Source organism: Symphalangus syndactylus, chromosome 9 (genome assembly GCF_028878055.3).
Source record: "Symphalangus syndactylus isolate Jambi chromosome 9, NHGRI_mSymSyn1-v2.1_pri, whole genome shotgun sequence".
NCBI classification, from domain to species: domain Eukaryota; kingdom Metazoa; phylum Chordata; class Mammalia; order Primates; family Hylobatidae; genus Symphalangus; species Symphalangus syndactylus.
In genome coordinates, this window is record NC_072431.2 from 69,096,180 (window position 1) to 69,121,083 (window position 24,904).

A 24,904-nucleotide genomic window follows, 5' to 3' on the forward strand; every position below is an offset into this window, starting at 1 on the left:
ACTCTCAAACTCAAGCCAGCGTCGACATCACCTGGAGGGCTTATAGAAACAGATTGCTGGGCCACAGGCCTGGAGTTTCTGATTCAACAGGTCAGTATTGAATATTCAGTTCAATAGGTGGGGCCCAGGAGTTTGCATTTCTTTTTTTTTTTTTTTCTTTTTGAGACAGGGTCTCACTCTGTCGCCCAGGCTGGAATGAAGTGGTGCAATCACAGCTCACTGCAGCCTCAACTGCCTGGATTCTGGCGATGTCCTCACCTCAGCCTCCAGAATAACTGAGACTACAGGCATGTGCCAGCATGCCAGGCTAATTTTTTACATTGTTATTTCTAGAGATGGGGTTTTGCTATGTTGCCCATACTGGTCTTGAACCCCTGCGCTCAAGAGAGCCTCCCACCTCTGCCTACTAAAGTGCTGGGATTATAGGTGTGAGTCACTTGCCGGGCCAGAATTCCCGTTTCTAACAAGTTCCAGGTATTACTAATGCTGCTGGTCCAGGAACCACACTTTGAGAACCACTGTTGACATGAATGCTTCCCATATTCCATTTTTCCACACTTGGTAAGATCCCTGTGGGGACTGAAGGCTTGCTGTCAGTCTAGCAGGCCTTGATATAGACATCACTGCTGAAAACTATTAAGGTTCCATTAGATGATTAAGAATGGAAGAGAGGCCGGGCACAGTGGCTCACGCCTGTAATCCCAGCACTTTGGGAGGCTGAGGCCGGCAGATCACCTGAGGTCAGGAGTTCCAGACCAGCCTGGCCAACACGGTGAAACCCCATCTCTAATAAAAACACAAAAATTAGCTGGGCATGGTGGTGGGCATCTGTAATCCCAGCTACTTGGGAGGCCGAGGCAGGAGAATTGCTTGAACCCGGGAGGTGGAGGTTGCAGTGAGCTGAGATTGCGCCCCTGCACTCCAGCCTGGGCAACACAGTGAGACTCCATCTTGAAAAAAAAAAAAAAAAGTCACTGTCAATGGTTGAATATATTTCCTTCCAGTCTTTTTATGCATAACAGATTTGGAGTCACATTGTATTGTAGCTTTTTGTATGTAATATTTCCTTCACATGTCACAACCATGAAATGCAAATGCTCTCAACTGTCCATGGGTCAAGAATCTTATTTATTTTATTATTATTATTTTTTGAGACAATCTCCCTCTGTTGACCAGGCAGAAGTGCAGTGGCATGATTATAGCTCACTGTAGCCTCAACCTCCTGGCCTCAGGCAATCCTGCCTCAGCCTCTCGAGTAGCTGGAACTACAGCTATGTACCACCACGCCTGGCTAATTTTTAAATTTTTTGTACAGAAGGCATGTCACTCATTGCCTAGGCTGCTCTTAAACTCCTGCCTTGGCCTCCTAAAGTGCTGAGATTATAGGCATGAGCCACTGTGCCAGGCCTAAAGTCAATAATTTTTAAACCAAACCACCTGCCTATCTCTGCCATCAACCTGGGACCAGCTTATAAAATGCCCCAGACAAAAGCCTGGGTCCTGGGCTGGGAAGAACTAGGTTTTGGATCAGAACCTGAGACAGAGATCAAGATTCCTGGGCCAGGCTGGGCATGGTTGCTCACGCCTGTAATCCCAACACTTTGGGAAGCCAAGGTGAGTAGATTACTTGAGGCCAGGAGCTCAAGACCAGCCTGGCCAAAGTGGCAAAACCTCATGTTTACTAAAAATACAAAAAAAAAAAAAAATAGCTGGGTATGGTGGCACACACCTGTAATCCCAGCTACTTGGGAGGCTGAAGCATAAGAATCACTTGAACCCGGGAGGTGGAGGCTGCAGTGAGCCAAGATAGTGCCACTGCACTCCTGCCTAGGCAACAGAGAGAGACTCTGTCTCAAAAATTAAAAAAAAAAAAGTCCAGGACCAAAGCAGAAATGGAAATCCACAGGAGACATGAGACCACAGCAAGAACTGGGATGGAGAGACAAAACGTAAGCCTTTCCGGAAAGGTTTCTGGGGCAGGTATTTTACTGCACCTGCTGCATATTCTCCCACCAGATGAGTGAGGATTGGACAGCAGCAGACCTATGATTTATAACCAGAGAAAGGCAAAGCAAGTCAGCGTGGCAAACAGACTTTGATGCCTACCAAACTGGGGAACGAGTGCCCTATGCACTTTCAGGCTAGAGTAACTTACAGTGTCTTGCACATTGCACACAGCTGTGGGATAAACAAGCTGTTCTGAAGACCAGCTTGCGGAATGGCTCCCTGGACTTCGTGTGTGCTCGGGAGTATTGCCCAGAAGTCCTGAGCATGCAAAAAGACCAGGGAGCTATTACAGGCTTCTTGTCTCCCGAGCTTTAGCCCTGGACTTATTCCAACATGACCAGCACCATCCAATGAGCAGATCTATTGGCTCACAAACTATGAATGTTTCATTTCTTAAAACAGAAACTCTAAATTAGTGAAGTCTTCATGAATAAGGTTTGATTGTGAATAAGATAAAAATGTAAGCAAAGGAACCCAGTTCTACATGAGATGTTTTTGGCATCACTCTGGCTGAGGTGTTCTTGAACCTCACGGTGGCAAAAGTAAGACACACAAACAGCTCGGCTCTCCTCACCAAGTTCAGGACTCATTTCTCTGTTTCTTCAGAGGGAAAAGAGTTTAACAGAAGTGTTGGCTGGCCCCTGGGACTGGCAGACCTGTTTAATCTCCCATGATCCTTTCACGTATGCTCTCTATAGCTTGCTGTCTGCAAACTCACGGCAGAACACTGTTGCACGGGGCTTGAGGTCAAGCAGGAGAAAATGAAAAAGGCTGCTGGGGTGAATTCATGAAAACACCATGATAAAATAGCAGGGCTCTTTCCTCTGCCACTTGGGGACATCTACTGTATCATAAGCCTCTTATTCTTGGATACAAGTAGGCATATGATGTGTGGCGTAAATAAATGGTGGAAAAGCAGGGACCCTGAGGACCATGCTTGACGTCTCGGCAGTTGCAATTAACCTGCAGCATGGAGCAGGAAGGCTACCCCCCAGTTCCGAGTCTCAGCCCCGCTCAGTCCCTTCCTTCCCTCCTCTCCTCTCTGCCATTCCTATATACCATATCCTAAGGCTGACTCCAAACACAGTTTCACATTTCCTCAGCAAATATACCACTGCAGTAACAGCAAACACACAGAAGCTTGATGAACGAAGACTAAGAACACAATCACAGCTTTACAAGTTATGCATAGGAAAGCGGTTCTGACCTGGCTGCCAAAGAGTCTCACACCCAGAGGGTTGAGCGTATGCTGGGAGGACTAGAGACCCTGGGGTATGACTCTCAGACCATCCTCCCTGGGAAGGAAGCTGCATTTGTAGCCAACTATATTCCCCCTTCACTGATAACCAATTTCCTGCAAAGAGCCAGGGGCTCATAACTTTTGCGACTAGTGCCAACCAATAAATAGTTGTTTTTGCTGAATCCCATTTGATTTTATTCTACCCTTGGCAGTATAGGCTAGAACACCAGTAAGGAAAGCACTGGAAAAAAATTATTTTATTTATTTGTTTATTCATTTTTGAGACAGGGTCTTGCTCTGTCACCCAGGCTGGAGTGCAGTGGCTCGATCTCAGCTCACTGCAACCTCCACCTCCCAGGATCAGATGATTCTCATGCTTCAGCCTCCTGAGTAGCTGGGATTACAGGCAACTACCACCATATCCAATTCATTTTTTTTTTTTTTTTGTATTTTTTCAGTAGAGATGAGGTTTCACCATGTTGGCCAGGCTGGTCTCAAACTCCCGGCCTCAAGTGATCTGCCCACCTCAGCCTCCCTAAGTGCTGGGATTACAGGCATAAGCCATCCTGTCTGGCCTGGAAAAAAGGATTTTATTAGGAAAAGGCACCTAGTGCTTGATAGGATTGCTTCTCAGTGATACAGAGAATAGCCTTGGTTATAGGTCTCCTCTAAGGTAGGAAGAAACCTAAGCCTGGGGAAAATGGAAGGCTTGGGGCAGCAATGTCAGATCAGAAGTTGAAGTCCAATGATAGGATCTTTACCCTTTATGGTAGCTAGCCTCCAAAGCAATCCACAATGGCTCCTATCTCCTGGCATTCATTCACCAGAAGGCTGTTCTCTCCCACACTGAATAGGGATGACCTGTGTAATCAAGAGAATATTGTAGAAATGATGGTGTCCAACTTGATAGCTAGGGCATAAAAGATATCATTGCTCTTGCCTAGCACTGTCCTGGATCACTGGCTTTGAGGGAAACTGGCTGCCATGTCAGGAGGACACTCAAGCAGCATTGTGGCGAGGTCCGTGCAGTAGGGACCTGAGGGCTCCTGTCAACCACCAGCAGCACCTTGCCAGCCAGGTGAGTGAGCCACCAGGAAGCACATCTTCCAGTTCAGTCAAGCCCAAGGCTAGTCACAGCTCCAGCCAGCATCTTGGCTGCAACTGGGATTAGAGACCCTGAGCTAGAACCACCCAGTTTAGCTAGCTTTCAAATTCCCAACCCACAGAAACTAAGTGAGATAGAAAATATTTAGTGTTGTTTTCTGTCCCTAGATTTTGGTGTAATGTATTATGCAGCCACAGATCACAAATATATACCCTTCTAGAAGTAGTCTCAGGTCTGTTTCCATGGAAAACTGACTTTGTCACTGGTAGGAAGCCTTGCTAGAGTCTCTTAAGTAGGATGGTCTTCTTTCAAGAATATCAGTACCTCCTAAGATCAATATCTTCTGCCTAGATATCTGGAGGTGAAAAGCTACCTTTCTTATTTTTTATTTTTATTTTTTTTGAGACAGCGTCTCACTCTGTCACCCAGGATGGAGTGCAGTGGCACAATCACAGCTCTCTGTAGCCTCAAACTCCTGGCTTCAAGCGATCCTCCTGCCTCAGCTCCAGAATAGCTAGGACTACAGGGGCACATCACCATGCCCAGCTAATTTTTCAATTTGCTTATAGAGACAGGGTCTCACTGTGTTGGGAAAGCAACCTTTCTGCTTCTTTTTTGTACATTATCTTCAACTACTTCAAGGAAGGAAACACACACATGTATATATATGTGCACACACACACACGCACACTCTCAGCTTTCTTCTAAACCTGAAAAACCACTCAAGCACTGGGAACCTGAACTCTTTTCCAGAAACAAGCCAATGCTGTAGAAGTTTTAAGTACCATTTTTTCACGCTGTCTCTGAAGGGGCAGGCAGTCACAGGGGGAAGAGGGGGAGGCTGATTACTGAGAACTGATGGATGTTTTTGTTCTTGCGTGCTAGTCGTAAAATTCTGAGCTGGGTGAGCACTAGCAGGAGAGGAAAGCCACAGCCACTAAGTCTGTACCTTCCAGCATTGATTTAAATATTTCAAGATGGAATTTTCCCCTTTTACTCTCCTTTCTCCAGCCTATCTTTTCACCCTGAGTGTGGAAGAAAATCTTGAGTAAGACAAAATCATGGAGACTTTGTGAGCATTATAGCATGTCTGAATTATGCTACAGGCAGTCCACATATTGTAAGAGAAATATTTCCTTGCAGTGTACATGCTCTGCTGTGATGAACCTGGAAGACAGGAGGAGTAGGAGTGTAGATTAAGTAGCCATAGCTCCTTCCCATCCAGATGAGGGCCAGAAAGAAGAATGCTTAGAGCTTATAAGGCCCTGGAACATTCTCCTAGGCTGGAGTGGGCCCTAAGGATGGAGGTAAAGAGTAGAAAGCATTCAGGGGCTCAGGTGCCATGGCTCACTCCTGTAAACTCAGCACTTCAGGGGGCCAAGGCAGGAAGATTGCTTGAGGCTAGGAGTTTGAGACCAGCCTGGGCAACATAGCAAGATGCCATCTCTACCAAAAAACACACAAAAAAAATAGCAGGGGATGGTGGCTTGCACCTGTGGTCCCAGCCACTTGGAAGGCTGAAGTGGGAGGATCACTTGAGCCCAGGAGTTCAAGGCTGCAGTGAGCTATGGTTGCATCACTACACTCCAGCCTGGGTGACGGAATGAAATCCTGTCTCTAAAATACACATAAAACAAACAAGCAAAAAGACATTCAGGAGAATAGATGGAGAATGAGAGAAAGAAGAAGGAGAAACACCCAGGGGAGAAGCAACTCGCCAAGGCCCATCAGAGTGGACCTCCATGGGCCGAAAGATGGCCAGATGGGAAACAATGATCCTTCATCTTCTGAACTCTGGAGTCATTTCTTATTTCCACCAGGGGACTCTACCTATTGGTCTTCCCAAGTGTCAAGTCATAACTGAAGGTTCCATGAGCACTACAATATTCTCCTTGCATGGTAAGTAGGGTCCTGGAGATCTTCCAGATTCTAACATCAGTTCAGGGAGATGGCATTTTCCTATCAGCAGTGGGGGGTTCATGAGCCCCTGTCTCACTCTCCCCTGACCCTGGATGTCCTCTGGGACCAGGTCCCATCTCTCTGCTCATCCTCATTTATGCACCTTCCCTCGGTGAGCTCATCCTTGCCTATAATTTTACCCACCAGCTCTCATGAATCTCAATCCAGTGTTCCAGCCCCAACTGATTTCAGCTGTGCATAGACTTTCTCCCTTTACTTGGCTGCTTGACCCTCACCTTCCACTCAGCATGTCCAATTGAGGATTCAACCCCACAAGACTTCTCTGTTGCTCCATGATCTGACCCCTGCCAATAACAGCAAGTTGGGAACTCTGGCGTCAGCCTCACCTCTTCTCTTTCTTCAGGCCCTAAATCCATTCTGCCAGTGGGTCTTGAGGTCTTGCCCTTCAAACAGTATCTTAGTCATGGTCAATGACTTCCCCATGCCAATCCCTTTTCAAACTCTCATCATGGTGCTTGAAATGCCCCCTTTTCTTTCTTTGCATTTAATTCTACCCATATTTCAAGGTTCAAAGCAAGTGTCACATTCCCTAAATTCTTTTCTGACCCTTCAAGACTGTATTTTCTTCCTTTCTTGCCCTTCCATTCATCTATTGAAACAAATAGTTATTGAGGGCTTGCTGTGTACAGCATGCAGAGTGAGCTACAACTCTGAAGCCCTGTGCTTCAAGGAGTTACAGTCTAGTGACCATCACACTAATTAATCACTTGTTTGTTTTCTCTCTCTTAATTGTGTTTCCCTAGCCAAATTATTATTTTTGTTTGTTTGAGACAGGCTCTTGCTCTGTTGCCCACGCTAGAGTGCAGTGGTGTGATCATAGCTCACTGCAGCTTTGAACTCCTGGGCTCAAGCGATCTTCCTGCCTCAGCCTCAAGAGTAGCTGGGACTACAGGCATGTGCCATCACATTTGGCTAATTTTAAAAATTGTTTGCAGAGACGGGATCTCGCTATGTTACCCAAGCTGGTCTTGAACTCTTGGCCTCAAGTGATCCTCCTGTCTTGGCCTACCAAAGCACTGGAACTACAGGCATGAGCCACCAAATTTGACTTCCCCAGCCAAATTCTGAAATAGCTAGGTCTGAGTCTTAAATGCCTTTTGTAAAACCCACAAACACTGACAGATTATAGCGTACATAAGTTCTTACTAAATACTTGTTGGTTCTATGCAAGATGGGTACCTGAATAAGACTAGAAAGACACACCAACTGCAACCCTTATTTAGGTTAGAGAAATCTCTTGGTGAAGGGAAAAACCAGCATTAAGAAATTAAAAAAAAGAAAAATCATGCTGTGTCTGAATGGCGTTTTACGTGTCTAACCGGTAATTTAATTTAATTTGACAGACAACGTGATTCAAATTTTTTAAAATAATGATTGATAACCGACTCCCTAAATTTTATAATCATAAAATAATTGTCACATTTTAAGAGTAGAGAACTAATATAAAAATGATTTCATTATACTTTAATAATTACAATGTTAGATGTTTGGAATTTCCTAAGAGATTTTACAAGATAGAAACAGGAGCTAATTGAGAAGCACTGAATACATATTCTTAGACAAAACCATTCTCTCCCATTAAGTGCAAGGATGTCGACGGGATTCAAATGTACCAGGCAACCATGCCATTCTCTCAGCAAAGATATCCCGGAACTGGGGTCAAAGACAGAACCGGTTCAGATAATATCAGTGTGCCCCTTTGAAGTGTCCCCAGGAAAAAAACTTTTGTGAATGTGCAGTAGAATAATTTCATTTTTCCCAAATGCAAAAAGAAATTGCTATGAGAAAAAAATGGGGAGATATTTCACTCCTCCAAACCCTAAAAAAGGAGTAGTTTTGATTCTTTGTTCGGGAACATATGTCGCTCAGCCCAGAAGAGATCTTCATGTGCCAAAAAGAAGCTCAAGAATTCAGTCAAAAGTTAGTCTCAGACATATTTACTGTCAAACTTAGTCTGAAAAAAAATTCTTACTCACCTGCCAGAATATGCTGTCTATCGTGTTTCCAAGAAAACCATCACGACCTTCTGAAGACACCAGTTTGGGGCCAAGAATGGTCATGAATTCATCAAAATCCACCTGGCCATCCCCTGCAAGGAGAAGATGTAAATATGAGTTGCAAACAAGCTGCACTTGACCTACCGTACCCGATGCAATAAACACCTCTATGCTTTTCTTCTTGGCATGACCTCCATCAATGAAGAAGAGCTGGTAACATCACTTAAAACTGTTCAATGTTCTTCAACGACTGAAAGTACCACAAGAAACTGGCAATCATTAGTACATCCAGCACCACATATTCCTAAACATTTGACAGTATTTCTAGCTAAAGTCCAACCATCACTTCCCACTTAACATGGCTATACCTCACCCCTGCTTCTCCTTTTACTCCAAATTGCCCAGTTGTACATGGAAGTGGGAGCTTCACCCCATCTCTTCCACCATCCTTGTCACCCACATATACATGTAATCATCAAACCTTCTTGATTTCACCTCTTAAGTATCTGTGGTTGCTGTATCTTCCTCATTACTCAATGGCTAGTTCTCTTTTCAACGATGAAGGTGAGAAAATCCTTCTAAGAATTAATGTTCCTAGCAACGATTCTGTTATGAGTAGCACGGCTTTTACGCTTACCTTCACAGTCTCTTCTATGCAGTTCTGAGTTTAATTCCCGAAGACCAAATCTGATCATGCTTTCTATATTTGAACAGCACTTTTATTTTGTTTTTGAGATGGTATCTTGCTCTGTTGCCCAGGCTGGAGTGCAATGGCATGATCTCGGCTCACTGCAACCTCCGCCTCCTGGGTTTAAGTGATTCTCAGGCCTCAGCCTCCAGAGTAGCTGGGATTATAGGAGCAAGTCACCAAGCCCAGCTGATTTTTGTATTTTTAGTAGAGATGGGGTTTCACCATGTTGCCTAGGCTGGCCTCAAACTCCTGACCTCAAGTGATCCGCCTGCCTCGGCCTCCCAAAGTGCTGGGATTACAGGCGTGAGCCACCACATCCGGCCTGAACAGCACCTTTGACTGAAAATAGGGATACCACCTCAGCACAGCGTTCAAGCCTCACCATCTCTTTTGCATCCATTTGTCCCCAACCTTTGCATAAAATACAAGCTCCTTCACACCTCGTGGGGTGTGGTGCATGTGTATGCCTATCCCTCTGTTTCGGGATCCCTTCCCTCACTTCTCTATCTGGTGAATTCTCTTTCTCTAAGATGGAGCTGAAATGTCATGTTCTCTTTCTGTTTTGTTCCTGATCTCATTAGGCAGAACTGGTCGAACTTTTTTTCTGTCTCTCCTACTAACTCCATGTGTACCTACTGTAGAATTTAAAACCATGTATCCTGGCCAGGCGTGGTGGCTCATGCCTGTAATCCCAGCACTTTGGAAGGCCGAGGTGGGTGGATCACCTGAGGTCAGGAGTTCGAGACCAGCCTGACCAACATGGTGAAACCCTGTCTCTACCAAAAGTACAAAATTAGCTGGGTGTGGTGGTCCACGCCTGTAATCCCAGCTACTTGGGAGCCTGAGGCAGGAGAATGGCTTGAATCTGGGAGGCGGAGGTTGCAGTGAGCCAAGATCGCACCACTGCACTCCGGCCTGGGCAATAAGAGCAAGACTCCATCTCAAAAAAAAATAATAATAATAAAACAATAAAATAAAATAAAACCTTATATCCCAGTCACTGATTTGCATGCCTATCTCACAAGCAAAAGATTGTGAGTTCTGCAAGGTCAAGGACTTGGTCTGAAACATCTTTGTATATTGAACACCAAAGCAGGCGTTCAGTATGTACTTGTACAATGAATGAATGATGTCTCTTGCTCCTTCGTTCTTTGTTCAATTCAGCATCTGTTGGATCTTTCATGCTAGAGCTGACAGTAATCAGAAGGTGGATTTGAGCCAATTCAACAGACAAAAGCAAACCTTCAAGGCATTGCTGGATCCTCCAGGAGTCATCGGTGTAGCATTCTGCACCCTTTCAACTGCTCAAAAGGGCAACTCCATCAAAAGTTCACCACATCCCTATCTTGGCTGCAGCCGGCGCAGACGGCCAGGTGTCTGCACACAAGAGTTTGTCCAAATGCCCACACATAAATCAATGCCCTCTCAGAGTGCATTCACCTTCAAAGAATATCCATTCAAAACCTATTTCACAACGCCAAGCAGATGTGAGCATCAAGATACCAATAATTCAGAACAGATTGTCCAGGAACAGATCCCAGCAGAGGGAAAACTTCCTAAAGGATTAGAGAGGCGTGGCAAGTCAACGAGAAAGGGAGGATTTAACCACCAAATGACGAGGGGCAGTCAGTGGCTTCTGGAGAAGAAATCAATTTATCTCATCATTCAACAAGGTAAATCTAAAATTTCACTCTTGCTGGTAATCATAAGAAAGCTAATTCAAGCAACGAGTTACCATCTTGCCTTCAAAATTATCAAATACTTCCAAAAGCACACTAGCCGATGCTGCCAGAAATACACAGAGATCACCTCTATAATGCATTCCTGGTGTACTTGTCCCAGATATAGACAGGAAGCACCAATCAAGATTCTGTAAAGTGCTGTTTCCTTTGGATCTAACAATGCACTTAACAAAATAGAGGGGGGCTGGGTGAGGTGGCTCACACCTGTAATCCCAGCACTTTGGGAGGCCAAGGCGGGCAGATCACAAGGTCGGGAGTTTGCGACCAGCCTGGCCAACATGGTGAAACCCCGTCTCTACTAAAAATACAAAAATTAGCTGGGCCTGGTGGCAGGCACCTGTAATCCCAGCTATTCGGGAGGCTGAGGCAGAAGAATTGCTGAACCCAGGAGGCAGAGGTTGCAGTGAGCCGAGGTAAGACCACTGCACTCCAGCCTGGGCGACAAAGCAAGACTTTGACTGACAGAAGAAAAAAAAATAGAGAGGGGGTCTTGCTATGTTGCCCAGGCTGGTCTTAATCTCCTGGGCTCAAGTGATCCTCCTTCCTCAGCCTCCCAAAGTGCTGGGATTACAGGCATGAGCCACCATATCTGACCTTAATAGCTTCATTTTTAAAGAAAAAACAAAACAACATTTATCTTGAATATAGAACAAGATATTTGCCTACAGATAGATACTGAACCGGTATTTGTAAAAGTGAAAAGCAGAAAGCTAGAGGGAAAGGAGAATGGCCCAGTCTACCTAGAATTTGACACCTCTGAAAGCTAACTCCATGTGGCTCCAACGTCTCGGATAGACATGCCTGTTACATGTGTGCAGTAACTCTCTGCTCACCCCAAATCACCTCCACTGGTTACAGGTGGGGCTGGATGGCCCAACAGTCTCGAACTAAACTATGCATTCTCAAGAGAGACAGTATCACCCACAATGGGGTGAAACTGGATTCTTAGGGAACAAAATAACATTAGCCGATGTCAGATATTACAATGGCTTGCAGCTCTTCTAGGACTACAGTACATAATACACAGTGTATCTGTACAAAATTTCAAGGGGGTGGGACAACTAGAAAAATGCATATCTGAAAAGGCTCTTGGGGGGTGCTTATTTAAAAAAAGAGGAGGAAGGTTAAGAAGCACCGGCCTAGCAGATGCCCCAAGTACTGTGGTTCTTTTTCCCAGGTGCTCCCTCTGGAATGTTGGTCTATCAGCAGTGGGCATCATCTCACTATCTGCACCCACAGTGAGGTCTAACTTCATAGAGGCTTAGAAGCTCAAGGACATGGATCTATTTCTGCAAAGACGTCATGAGGGCCGGGTGCAGTGGCTCATGCCTGTAATCCTAGCACTTTGGGAGGCCGAGGAGGGTGAATAACTTAAGGCCAGGAGTTTGAGACCAGCTTGGGCAACATGGTGAAACCCCATCTCTACTAAAAATACAAAAATTAGCCAGGTGTGGTGGTGGGCACCTGTAGTCCCAGCTATGTGGGATGCAGAGGCAGGAAAACCACCTGAGCCTGGGAGGTGGAGGTTGCAGTGAGCCAAGATGGCACCACTGCACTCCAGCCTGGGTTGACAGAGTGAGACCCTGTCTCAAAACAAACAAACAAACAAAACACAAAAAAACAAATAAACAAAAAAACACATGAGACCTGATCTAAGATATGCCCACCAGGTTGGGCCACTTAAGCTCCTGACCGTGATATAATGGGCACCATTCTCTCCCACTTGGGAACCTCATAGTTTACGGGATGTGGCAAAACCCGTGCTTGCCAGCACCAGGAGAACGAGGCCGTCTTTGAACAGTGCACCTTCAAGGTAGCAAAAGGAGCAGGACCACCCACCTCTCTGAAACCTCGCCTCAGGGTGCAGGGAGTGCAGCAGTTTGGAACTGGTGTATTTCACAGGTCCACATGGAGCTCTGGGCCAAATCATCACAGTACCAGGCAGTGCTCACAGATGGTGCACTTGGCTGGAACTACAGACCAAAAGCTGACAAGCAGAAACGATGCTTCTGAAACACATCTTGGTCCTGGCAAAGGGAGCAGCTCATTTGCTATTCCAAATTGTTGGCCAGAGAAGAAGCGATGGGGAAGGGCACTCAGGATCCTATGGGCAGGGCCAACTATGGCGTGGAGTACACGCGACTTGGCAGAAGAGGTCCAGATCATGGAAATATTTGCTTCTAGTCATTTAGGAGAGGACATTTGGAATCCCAGATTGGCCGATATATATTTTTTGCTTGTGATACTGTGATTTATAATAAGAAATGCATATTGGCCAGGCACAGTGGCTCATGCCTATAATCCCAACACTTTGGGAGGCCGAGATGGGTGGGTCACTTGAGGTCAGGAGTTTGAGACCAGCCTGGCCAACATGGTGAAACCCCCTGTCTACCAAAAATACAAAGATTAGCTGGGTGTGGTGGTGCACACCTGTAATCCCAGCTACTTGGTAGACTGAGGCAGGAGAATCACTTAAGTCTGGGAGGTGGAGGTTGCAGTGAGCTGAGATCATGCCAGTGGCCTCCAGCCTGGGTGAAAGAGCAAGACTCCGTCTCAAATATATACATACAGATAGATAGACAGATATAGATATAGAAATCTTTGTCTCTGTTTCCTGGTACACAGCTCATAAAACACTGATAATTCCCTAAGTAATAGGGGTGCAAAGAGCATCTTTTGTTCTAATATTTGGACTTTTTTTTCTTTTTTTTTTTTTGAGACAGAGTCTCACTCTGCTGCCCAGGCTGGAGTGCAGTGGTGCGATCTCGGCTCGCTGCAAGCTCCACCTCCTGGGTTCATGCCATTCTCCTGCCTCAGCCTCCCGAGTAGCTGGGACTACAGGCACCCACCACCACGCCCAGCTGATTTTTTGTATTTTTGGTAGAGATGGGGTTTCACTGTATTAGCCAGGATGGTCTCAATCTTCTGACCTCGTCATCTGCCCGCCTCGGCCTCCCAAAGTGCTGGGATTACAGGTGTGAGCCACTGCACCCGGCCAATTATTTGGTCTTTGACCCCAGTTCCTGGCCAGAACTCCTAAATCCTTTGGAATTTCCTGGGTGATAGGAATGTCTTTTGTTCTAATGAAGCACTTCTTGGTGGGCTTCCAGTGAGAGATGTTCACCAGAAACACCAAACCATGATTAGAACCTTGGAAATTTCAGTGCCATCTCCCGAACCTCCAGAGAGGAAAGAGGAGCTGAAGATTGGGTTCATAATCAATCATGCATACATGATGAAACCTGGATAAAAATCCCTAATGTATGAGGTTCAGAGAGTTTTCAGGTTGGTGAACGCATGGAGATGCTGGGAGGATGGAGCTCTCAGAGAGGGCGTGGAAGCTGCATGTACCACTCCCATTACCTTACATCTCTCTGGCTTTCCCTGAGTTGTATTCTTTTCTAATAAATGGGTAATAATTAGTAAAGTGCTTTCCTGAGTTCTGTGAACTGCTCTAGTAAATGAATGAACCCAACGAGGGAACCTCTGATTTGTCATCAGAAGCACAGGTGGCCACGTGGACTTTGAAATGGTGTCATAAGTGGGAGCAATCTTGTGGGACTGAGCCCTTCACCTGAGGGACCTAATGTAAGTGGCAATTGTCTAAACAGGTGCTCCTCAAATAATGCTAACTCCAGGTAGATAGTAACAGAATTCAATTTAATTGTAGGACATCTAGTCCAGTGTTTGCAGATAATTGGGGAATTGCTTGGTGAGGGAGAAAAACCCACACTTTGGTATATTTGGTCTTGAGCATGAGAGTATCGGGAAAACGGTCTTCTTTTCTCTTACACTCTCTGTGTTACTCAATGAGCAAAGGGGGATGTCTCCAGGTCCATGGTTGGAGGAATAATCAGGGCAGGTCCCCCATATGTCTAGCTGTCTCCCGGTATTTCTCAGCTCTGGTTCCTAAGTATGTAAGGACACAGCACATTTTATGCAGACCTTCAGTAAATGAAGACTCTTTCCTCTAATCTACAATTCTATACCAACCCTACTGGTAACATAAAGGTTCTATTCAGATTCTGACTACGGAAATGACCTCTTTACCAGATTTTAATTTAACAGACAAACAGGGCTGGGAATACCCCCCCAAAAGTTATCAGCATTGTACTCAGAAGTCTGATCCATATGCCCCCACACCCTCAATCTTAGGGGAATGGAGACAAATAGAATCTCAGAGGTAGGTTTTACACTATGTCCCTAAAAACCATTCCCAAGCTGCAGGCTGAAGCAAGGTCCAGGAAACCTGATAATCATAATAATATCTAATATTTACTGGGCACACACAATGCGGTGGACATGGTTTTTTAAAATACCCACATGATTGATTTTTTTTTTTTTCTTAGAGACAGGGTCTTGCTCTGTTACCTAGGCTGGAGTGCAGTGGTGCCATCATAGCTCCCTGCAGCCCCAAACTCCTGGGCTCAAGCGATCCTCCCACCTCAGCTTCTGGAGTACCTGGAACTACAGGAGCATGCCACCACACTTGGACAATCTTTTAAAATTTTTTCAGAGACGAGGTCTTGCTATGTTGCCCAGGCTGGCCTCAAGCAATCTACCTGCCACAGCCTCCCAAAGTGCTGGGACATACACTAATTCATTTACGTCTTCCTGCTGCCCATTTGACAAATGAGAAAACTGAGGCTCAAAGAGGTTCAGTAGCTTGCAGAAGCTTACACAGGGAGTAGAGCCGAGATTCCAGCCCCAGCACTCTGCCTGTGCTTTTTGTGACCTTTCAAAAGGTCACTCACTGACATGGTCTGTCTGCATCACTGTCTCCTGATCCCGGCCTTTCTTACTAAGGGAGTGCTATGGAGACCAGGTACACAGAGTCAAACTGAAATCTAAATGACTCCCTGTGGTCTAGCTCTTGCATCTCAGGTCAGCCACCAGAGGCCATTCTTCATCATTTCAGAGAGTGATAATAAGTAATAGGAACTACTTATTTAGCACTTGCTATGTGCCAGGCACTGAGCTCAGGGTTTTACATGTATTCCCTTGTTGAATTCCATGCCAACACTATAAATAGGTTCTCCCCTTTCACATTTTATCAATGAGAAAACTTAAAAAAAAAAGAGGTTAAAAATAACTATATCAAGGCCATGCAGCTACCATGAGGCAGAGTGGGGGGCTCAACTCAGAATCTTAGTTGTTTTGTTTTCTGTTTTTCTAGAGACAGGATCTCACTCTGTCACCCAGAAGTGCAGTGGTGCAATCATAGCTCACTGCAGCTTTGAACTCCTGGGTAGAGTGATCCTCCCACCTCGGCCTCACGAGTAGCTAGGACCACACTTATGTGCCACCACGCCTGGCTAATTTTTTTCTTTTTTTTTTTTTTTGAGACAGAGAGACTCGCTCTGTCATCCAGGTTGAAGCGCAATGGCACAATCTTGGCTGATCGCAACTTCCGCCTTCTGGGTTCAAGCGATTCTCCTGCCTCAGCCTCCCGAGTAGTTGTGATTACAGGCACCCGCCACCATGACCGGCTCATTTTTGTATTTTTAGTAGAGACAGGGTTTCGCCATGTTGGCCAGGCTGGTCTCAAACTCCTGACTTCAGGTGATCCGTCCACTCTCCTCGGCCTCCCAAAGTGCTGGGATTACAGGCGTGAGCTACCACACCTCGCTCCTGGCTTTTTTTTTTTTTTTTGAGACAGAATCTCACTCTGTCACCCAGGCTGGAGTGCAGTGGTGCAATCTCAGCTCACTGCAAGCTCCACCTCCAGGGTTCACGTCATTCTCCTGCCTCAGCCTCCCAAGTAGCTGGGACTACAGGCACCCACCACTGTGCCTGGCTAATTTTTGGTATTTTTAGTAGAGACGGGGTTTCACCGTGGTCTCGATCTCCTGGCCTCGTGATCCGCCCACGTCAGCCTCCCAAAGTGCTGGGATTACAGGCATGAGCCACCGCGCCCGGCTGCTCCTGGCTAATTTTTAAATTTTTTGTAGACACAGGGTCTCAGTATGTTGCCCAGGCTAATCTTGAACTCCAGGCCTCAAGTGATCCTCCCACCTCAGCCTCCCAAAGCACTGGGATTGCAAGCATGATCCACTGTGCCTGACCAGAAGCCTGGTATTAACCCCCATATTGTACTGCCTTCCCTTGATATCAGAGACCTCAGCTCTTGGTCCTGGCATAGGATTACAGGATCTCAAACTCTTTTCAAAGCTTGAGAGTTATAGTGTGTTTTCCTATCTGGGCGTTTAGGAAGGAAGTTAGTGGGAAATTGGGAGAGATGGCTATCAGGAGCTTTAATGCAAATGGCAATTGTCAAAACAGATGCTCCTCAAATCGCCTCTTTGTCTGCAGTCAGCATCTTAGTAATTCTCTATAGGTGCTCCTTTCCCAGGGAGGGGATCCAGGTCATTCACACAGAACCCTGCACACATCTGAAGCCTCTTCCACCAGAAAAGAATTGGTCTGATGAACAAAACCTGCTCAGGCCCTGCAGGGTCCCATCAAACTGCCATTACGGAATCACATGCCCCCAAAAGACAATGGTGACTCTCTTCCCAGATCTGCAACCTTTCATGGAATGCAAGAGGTCCTAAAAGCAAAAGCTTTGATTAAATTCTTTTATGACTCTTGAATGAGCAAGTAGCTGCAGAAAGAAAGAATGTAATTCACTCCGACCAGGCCTCATTTTCCCTTCTCTAGCTTCCAAATATCATGATCCACTTAGCAAGAAGGACAGAAAGCTAACCTGCCAAGGACTGTGTCTCGTGGTTTCCCACTGCTATGTGAGTCAAAGTAATGAACTTGAACTAGGGCAGGAAGCTGCAGGAGTGCCAGGACTGTACAACATTCATTAAGACCAACCAGCTGAAATTCTCATAAGGAGGTAAAATAATCCTAAAAAAAATCACTGCAAACTAAAAGGGAGGAGAAGAATATACAGGAAAAGTGGGTGGGCTTCAAAGGGTAACAAGGAGACAAGAAAAAATGTCTATCTGAGACTCCATTCAAATTAGTTGACGAAATCTCCAAAGCATAAGGCGTAGCTTAGCTTCCAGGGGCTTGCAATCCATTACCCAAGGCAGAATGAAGGGAGTGCTGTAATTGACCTAAAAGCGTTGTGCTAAGGCAGGACAAAGTCAGGAACGCAGGGTCCAGACAGGCCATTCTCCATGATTTTGCAGTGAGCCTTTAAAAGAGGGAAGGATTCTAATGAATTGCAAAGGGAGATAAGCTGAGTGGCCTGAGCAATGGTGAGGATGCTAGGAAGGAGGGAAGGTGACCGACCACCCTTCATGCTGGATAGAGGATCCCCATAGGAAGAGAGTAGGACAAGCTGGGCCCAGGTCAAGGCAGGCTGAGGGGCTCATCTTCGATGCAGAGTCAGTAGAACCTGCCCAGGCTTGGGTATGTGAGTGCCAGAACTTTGCTCACCAAAGATCAATCTGGGGACAGTATGAAGGTTGGACTGGGTGCGGTAGAGCTGACTGGGGAAGGGGTCTTAGTTAAGACAATATTAGCCAGTGTGGAGGATGGGGATTGGAGAAGACTTGATACAAGAAAAGGGCATTTCAGATGGAACTGACGAGACATGGCAACTGACTGGAAGGGCAGGAAGGCTAAGAGGCAAGAGTGATGCTAAGGTGTCTGCTCTGCGACACCAAAGGGACCATGAAACTAATTAGGAACAACAAAGAAGTCAGGAGGAGGACGTACTGGGGAAATGCTGGTTTTGAGGTGCAGGCAAGATGGTGTCAGAGAGTGCCTGACAGCTAAGAAATGTGGATTTAAAAGTCTCCAGGATGTGCCCGGGAACGGTGGCTCACGCCTGTAATCTCAACACTTTGGGAGGCCGATCAGACAGATCACTTGTGGCTAGAAGTTTGAGACCAGCCTGGCCAAGACGGCAAACCCCATCTCTACTAAAACACACAAATTAGCCAGGCGTGGTGGTTCATGGCTGTAATTCCAGCTATTCAGGAGGCTGAGGCATGAGAATCGCTTGAACCTGGGAGGCGGAGATTGTGGTGAGCTGTGATCATGCCATTGCACTTCAGCCTGGGCGACAGAATGACAGAGTGAGACTCTGTCTAAAACAAAAAAAAGTCTCCAGGATCTATAGGAAGATCCCTAAGATCTTCAAGATAGCTTCTCAAGTTGAAGAAGCAAGGTATAGAACTGTATTTTAGTATGCTACAATTTGGTTAAAAAAATGGGGAGGTCAAGGAGAATATATAGTCTGATTTCTCTGCATAAGTATTTATATAAAAATATCCAGACTTGTACCCACTCCCCAAAAACTAATAATAGCAATTTATTCATCAGCACGTCTGGCAGGTGGGGCATAGGAATAGTAGAGCATGTTCTCATGACAGCTCCCTTTTTTTTTCTTTTAGTAAAATATACATAATATAAAATTTACCATCACAACCATTTTTAGATGTGCAGGTCTAGTATTAAATGCATTCATAATGTTGTGTAACCATTACCACCACAATCCATCCTCTGAATTCTTTTCTTCTCGCAAAACTGAAACCCCCACCCATGAAACCATAGCTCCTCATTCCCCCTACCCTCCAGCCCCTGATGGCCACCATTCTACTTTCTCTCTCAGATTTTGACTACTCCAAGTATCTCATGCAAGTAGAATCATGTCCTTTTTGTGTCTGGCTTATTTCATGCATAAAGTCCTCAAGGTTCATCCATGTCGTAGCATATGCCAGCATTTCCTTCCTTTTTTAGACTAATAAGGAGGAACTTACTTCTGTCATTTTCCTATTTGTTTCCACATGCCTTAAGGCTTTTGGTCCCTGATTTCCTGCATTGCTGTCTTCTTTTGTGTGTAGTTGATCTTTTTGTAGTGAAATATTTAAATTCCTTTCTCACTTCCTTTTTGTGTATATTTTATATCTATTTTCTTTGTAGTTACCATGGGGATTACATTTAATATACTAAAGTTATACACTCTAATTTGGATTTATACCAGCTTAACTGCAATAACATACAAAAATACTACTCCTTTACATTTCCATTCCCACTCCTTTCAATTGTTGATGTCACAAAATTACCTCTTTATATATTACATGGCCAAAACCACAAACTAGTAATTTTTGAAAATGCATTAATGTCTTAAATTATGTAGAAAACAAAATACAGTTACAAACCAATGTTACAATAATATTAGCTTTTATAATTGCCCACATAATTGCACCTTTATTGTGATCTTTATTGCTTCATACAGCTTCAAGTTACTGTCTAGTGTCCATAAATTTCAGCCTGAAGGACTCCCCTTAGCATCTGTTGCAGGGCAAGTCTAGTCATAACAAACTCCCTCAGATTTTGTTTATCTAAGAATGTCTTAATTTCTCCCTCACCTGTGAAGGACAGTTTTGCTGGATATTGGATTCTTGATTGACAGGTATTTTTTTCTTTTATCATTTTGAATATATCAGCCCACTGCCTTCTGGCATCCAAAGTTTCTGGTGAGAAACATGCTGACAATCTTATTGATAATCTCATATGTGATGAGACACCCCTCTCTTATGGCTACAAAGATTCTCTCTGTCTTTGTCTTTTGAAAGTTGATAATGTGTCTTGCTGTGGGTCTCTTTGAGTTCACCTTACCTGGATATTATCAATCTCCTTGAATGTTTATATTAATATTTTTCATCAAATTTAGGAAGTTTTCAACAATTCTTTCTTCAAATATTCCCTCTGCTCCCTCCTCTATCTTCTTTTACTCCGGGACTCCCACAATAGGTCAATTGGTCCACTTGATGGTGTCCCACAGATTCCTTAGGTTTTGTTCACGTTCCTTCAATCGTTTTTCTTTCATTTCCCCAGTCTTGGTAATTTCCTTTTCCTATCTTCAAGTTTACTGATTCTTCCTTCTGCCTGTTTGAACCCCTCTAGTGAATTTTTCATTTCCATTATTATACTTTTTGGCTTTAGAATTTCTCTTATGTTTCATTTTAGGTTTTCTATCTCTTTACTGATATTTCAACTTACTTCAAAATTATTTTCTTGACTTTCTCAATGTCTTTCTTTATTCTTTGTGTATTAGATCTGCTATCAGGTCCTTTTCAGGAACAGCTTGTTTATTTTTTTTTTCTTTGAATGGGCCATTCTTTCTTGTTTCTTTTATGCTTTGTGTTTTTTTTGCTGAAAACTGGACATGTTAATGTAATAAGTGGTATCTCTGGAAATCAGATTCTCCCCTCTCCCAAGGATTTATTTTTTGTTATTATTTTTGTCATTTTTTATTTGTTTTCATTTACTTGTATTGTTTTAATTTTTGTTTACTGTTTTGATTGTCGCCCAGGCTGGAGTGCAGTGGTGTGATCACAGCTCACTGTACACTCAGACTCCTGGCCTCAAGCCATCCTCCCAAAGTGCTAGGAGCTAGGACTATAGGTGTGAGCCACCCTGCCTAGCCTTAAGTATCTTTTCATAATTTTTTTTTTTGAGGCGGAGTCTCACGCTGTCACCCAGGCTAGAGCGCAGTGGTGCAATCTCGGCTCACTGCAAGCTCCACCTCCTGGGTTCACACCATTCTCCTGCCTCAGCTTCCCGAGTAGCTGGGACCACAGGTGCCCACTACCACCCCAGTTAATTTTTTTGTATTTTTAGTAGAGACGGGGTTTCACTGGGTTAGCCAGGATGGTCTCGATCTCCTGACCTTGTGATCTACCTGCCTCGGCCTCCCAAAGTGCTGGGATTACAGGCCTGAGCCACTGCGCCCAGCCTCTTTTCATAATTTTTGATATTTGAACCACATCATTTATTACCTGTTTAAAAAATAAATAAAATGTAAAGACTAAACAATGAATTCAGTTGTTTGTATCCAGCCAGATGAACTCATCAAGGTACACAGGAAGGAAAACACTGCAATAATCAGTGACCAGAACACAGATCCCTGATATTTGGAGGACAGGATGTTTTTATTTAACCTAGTTCTTGGAAACTGTGTGCAAGCTACTCCTGGAATGCATACACAGCTTCCTGAAACACTAGTACAGGGTTGTGGGTGGGGAATGGGGAGCTGCCTTTACCACCCAAGCCTGAATATCTTGTCTCTATGCCAATGATCAATCTGACTAAACTGAATGTCTTCTCAGGTCTTTTCTGTGCCTGTACATTTCCCTGGGCCTGTGTAGTCACTTTCTAGTGTTCCTTGTAGAGGCAATTGCTTTTGAATGTCCTACTCCTTAATGTCTGGCTCCCCACAGGGGGAAAATAAAAGTGGAGAAGTTGGGGAAGGCGAGATGGAGGGACAGGACACTGGACCTTAAAATCCCCTGAAAGCAACTTCAACCAGAGGGGAAGGGGCTTGCAACAGGGGGCCAGGTGCACCAGCAATGGCTTCCAGCCTCTTTGTCTGCACCTCTGTAGTCAGAACCACTGAACAGTGATCAGAACACAGGTCCTTGATATTTGGAGGACAGGATGTTTTTATTTAACTGAGTCTTGCAAATTGTGTGCAAGCTACTCCTGGAATGCATCCACAGCTTCCTGGATCACAAGTACAGTGTTGTAGGTGGGGAATGGGGAGCTGCCTTTACCCCACCCCCAAAGCTTCTCCTGGAAGTTTCAAGCCTCCATGGACTCCAGAATTGCATCAGCATGGCAAAAACTGCAATTACTTTTGCACCAACCTAGTATCTTATTTTTTTTTTTCTTTTTTGAGATAGGGCCTTGTTCTGTCACCCAGGCTGGAGTGCAGTGGTGTGATCACAGCTCACTGTAACTTTGAACTCCTGACCTCAAGCCACCCTCCCACCTCAGCCTCCCAGAGTGCTAGTGTCAGAGGTGTTTGAACCAGAACAACTCCATCTTGAATAGGAGCTGGGTAAAATAGGCTGAACCCTCTGTGCTGCATTTCCATATGGTTAGGCATTCTAAGTCACAGGATGAAATAGGAGGTCGGCACAAGATACAGGCCATAAAAACCTTGCTGATAAAACAGACTGCAATAAAGAAATAGCCAAAGCCCACCAAAACCAAGATGGCAATGAGAGTGACCTGTGGTCCTCCTCACTGCTACACTCCCACCAGCGCCATGACAGTTTACAAATGCCATGGCAACATCAAGAAGTTACCCTATGCGGTCTAAAAAGGGGAGGCATAAATAATCCACCCCTGGTTTAGTATATCATCAAGAAATAACCATAAAAATGGGCAACCAGCAGCCCTCATGGCTGCTCTACTTATGGAGTAGCCGTTCTTTTATTCCTTTACTTTCCTAATAAACTTGCTTTCACTTTACTGTATGGACTCCCCCCACAATCTTTCTTGCATGAGATCCAAGAACCATCTCTTGGGGTCTGGATCAGGACCCCTTTCCTGTAACACTAGGAGCTAGAACTACAGGTGTAAGCCACCCTGCCTAGCCTTAAATATCTTTTCACAATTTTTGATATTTGAATCATATGACTTATTACCTGTTCAAAAAGTAAATAAAATTTAAAAATTAAACGGTGAATTCAGTTGTTTGTATCTAGCCAGACGAACTCATCAAGAGCAAAGGAAGGAAAGGAGCAAGGCAAGAAAGAGAAGAGGAATAAGCAAAGGGCTTGAGGAGCAGCTATGTAGGTGGCATGTTGGATGGGCTAGGCTCCATAGGATGCAAGCAAAAACACTTTGCTCTTTCTCACAACTCCCTGTTCAAGCTTCCCTATCTCATATCTTTACCTGGAAAGAGCACTGGGCTGGTCCCATTGCTTTGTTATAGACTCTTAAGGAATCAAAAGTCATCCAGTAACTTTTAGATAATAAAAGATCCCGTGCAGGCTACTAATCACATAACTACAGACTTCCCTCCTTTGAAAGAAAACATCTTCCCTCTTTTGACTTGGGCTTGACCCAGGCTAGTAAACCTAGAGTGGGGAAGAGGAATAGATCAGGGTCTCCCCCACCACCACCACTCTTATTGAGTCCACCTCCTTCCACACTGTGCAGCTGTGGTTTCTAGCCACCATAGGTGGATAGGCTTAGGAGGAGGAGTAAGGGAAAAGGGGCCCAGGCCTCTCCCCCTTTTGGCTACTGAAAATGTCCTCCCCAAACCTCTGGGCTTCTGAGGGTCTCTTCCCTCCTCTGGGGCAACATTAGCACTCTAGGAGGTCCTCAAGACATCCCCAAGCAGGCTCCTCCATTGCCCCATGTGTCACTGAGATGGCAGCTCTTCCAAAGGCAGCCCTCTCCTGCTCTGCTTGGTTACTAAACTCTACAGCAGCTCCAGCCCCAGCCCAGGCCTTTAAACTTTTTGCAGGTTGCTGAAACATAAGCTGCCTGTATGTTTTATACTGCAGCAATCACAAGTCAATCTCTACAAATGGCTCTTAGGAAACACCTTTAGCTCAGATTGAATGAGAAAACACCCCTTCCCCACCCTGAGAAAGTTAGGAAAAAAATCAACTATTTCCCAAGGAAATTCTTTTGCCTAATCCTTTAATGTCAACCTCTTAAAAAGCGTTAATGAGGCTGGGCACGGGTGGTTCATGCTTGTAATCCAGCACTTTCGGAGACTGAGGCAGGAGGATCCCTTGAGCCCAGAAGTTTCAGATTTGCCTGGGCAACGTAGTGAGAGCTCATCCCTACAAAAATTACAATAAAAAAAAAAAATAGCCAGCCGTGAAGGTGTGTGCTTTTAGTCCCAGCTACTCAGAAGGCTGAGACAGGAAGATCACTTGATCCTGGGAAGTCGTGGCTGTAGTGAGCTATGATCATGCCACTGCACCCAGGTCTGGGCAACAGAGCAAGACCCTGTCTCAAAAAATAAATTAATTAAATACAGTTGAATTAAATTTAAAAAGTGTTATGGACTGAATTGGGTCCCATCAAAGTTCATAGGTTAATTCCCAATATGGTTGTATTTGGAGACAGGGCCTTTAAAGAAGAAATTAAGGTTAAATTGTCTCATAACTATGGAGCCCTAATCCATATGCACACATGCACAGAGAAAATGTCCAAGTGAGGACACTGAGAAAACGTGGCCATGTGCAAACCGAGGAGAGAGGCCTCAGTAGAAACCAACCCAACCAGCATCTTGAGGTTGGGCTTCCAGCCTTCAGAACTACAAAAAAATAAACAAATTTCCGCTGATGAAGCCACCAGGTCTGTGGTATCCTGGTGTAGCAGCCCAAGCACACTGATACATAAAGATAGGAAAGAACAATGGGATAATGG

General features: G+C 44.9%; 1 protein-coding gene across 19 annotated transcripts in view; it reads right to left on the minus strand.

Moving 5' to 3' along the window:
* Positions 1-24,904, minus strand: part of CALN1 (calneuron 1) — a 676,810-nt gene that overhangs the window by 240,221 nt on the left and 411,685 nt on the right. For 16 of the 19 annotated variants that reach the window (XM_055292953.2, XM_055292955.2, XM_055292952.2 and 13 more), the window contains one exon: positions 8,309-8,421. In XM_055292953.2, the coding sequence (XP_055148928.1) occupies positions 8,309-8,421 (113 nt within the window). The other 3 variants (XR_010122570.1, XM_063646439.1, XM_063646440.1) reach the window with 3 other exon arrangements.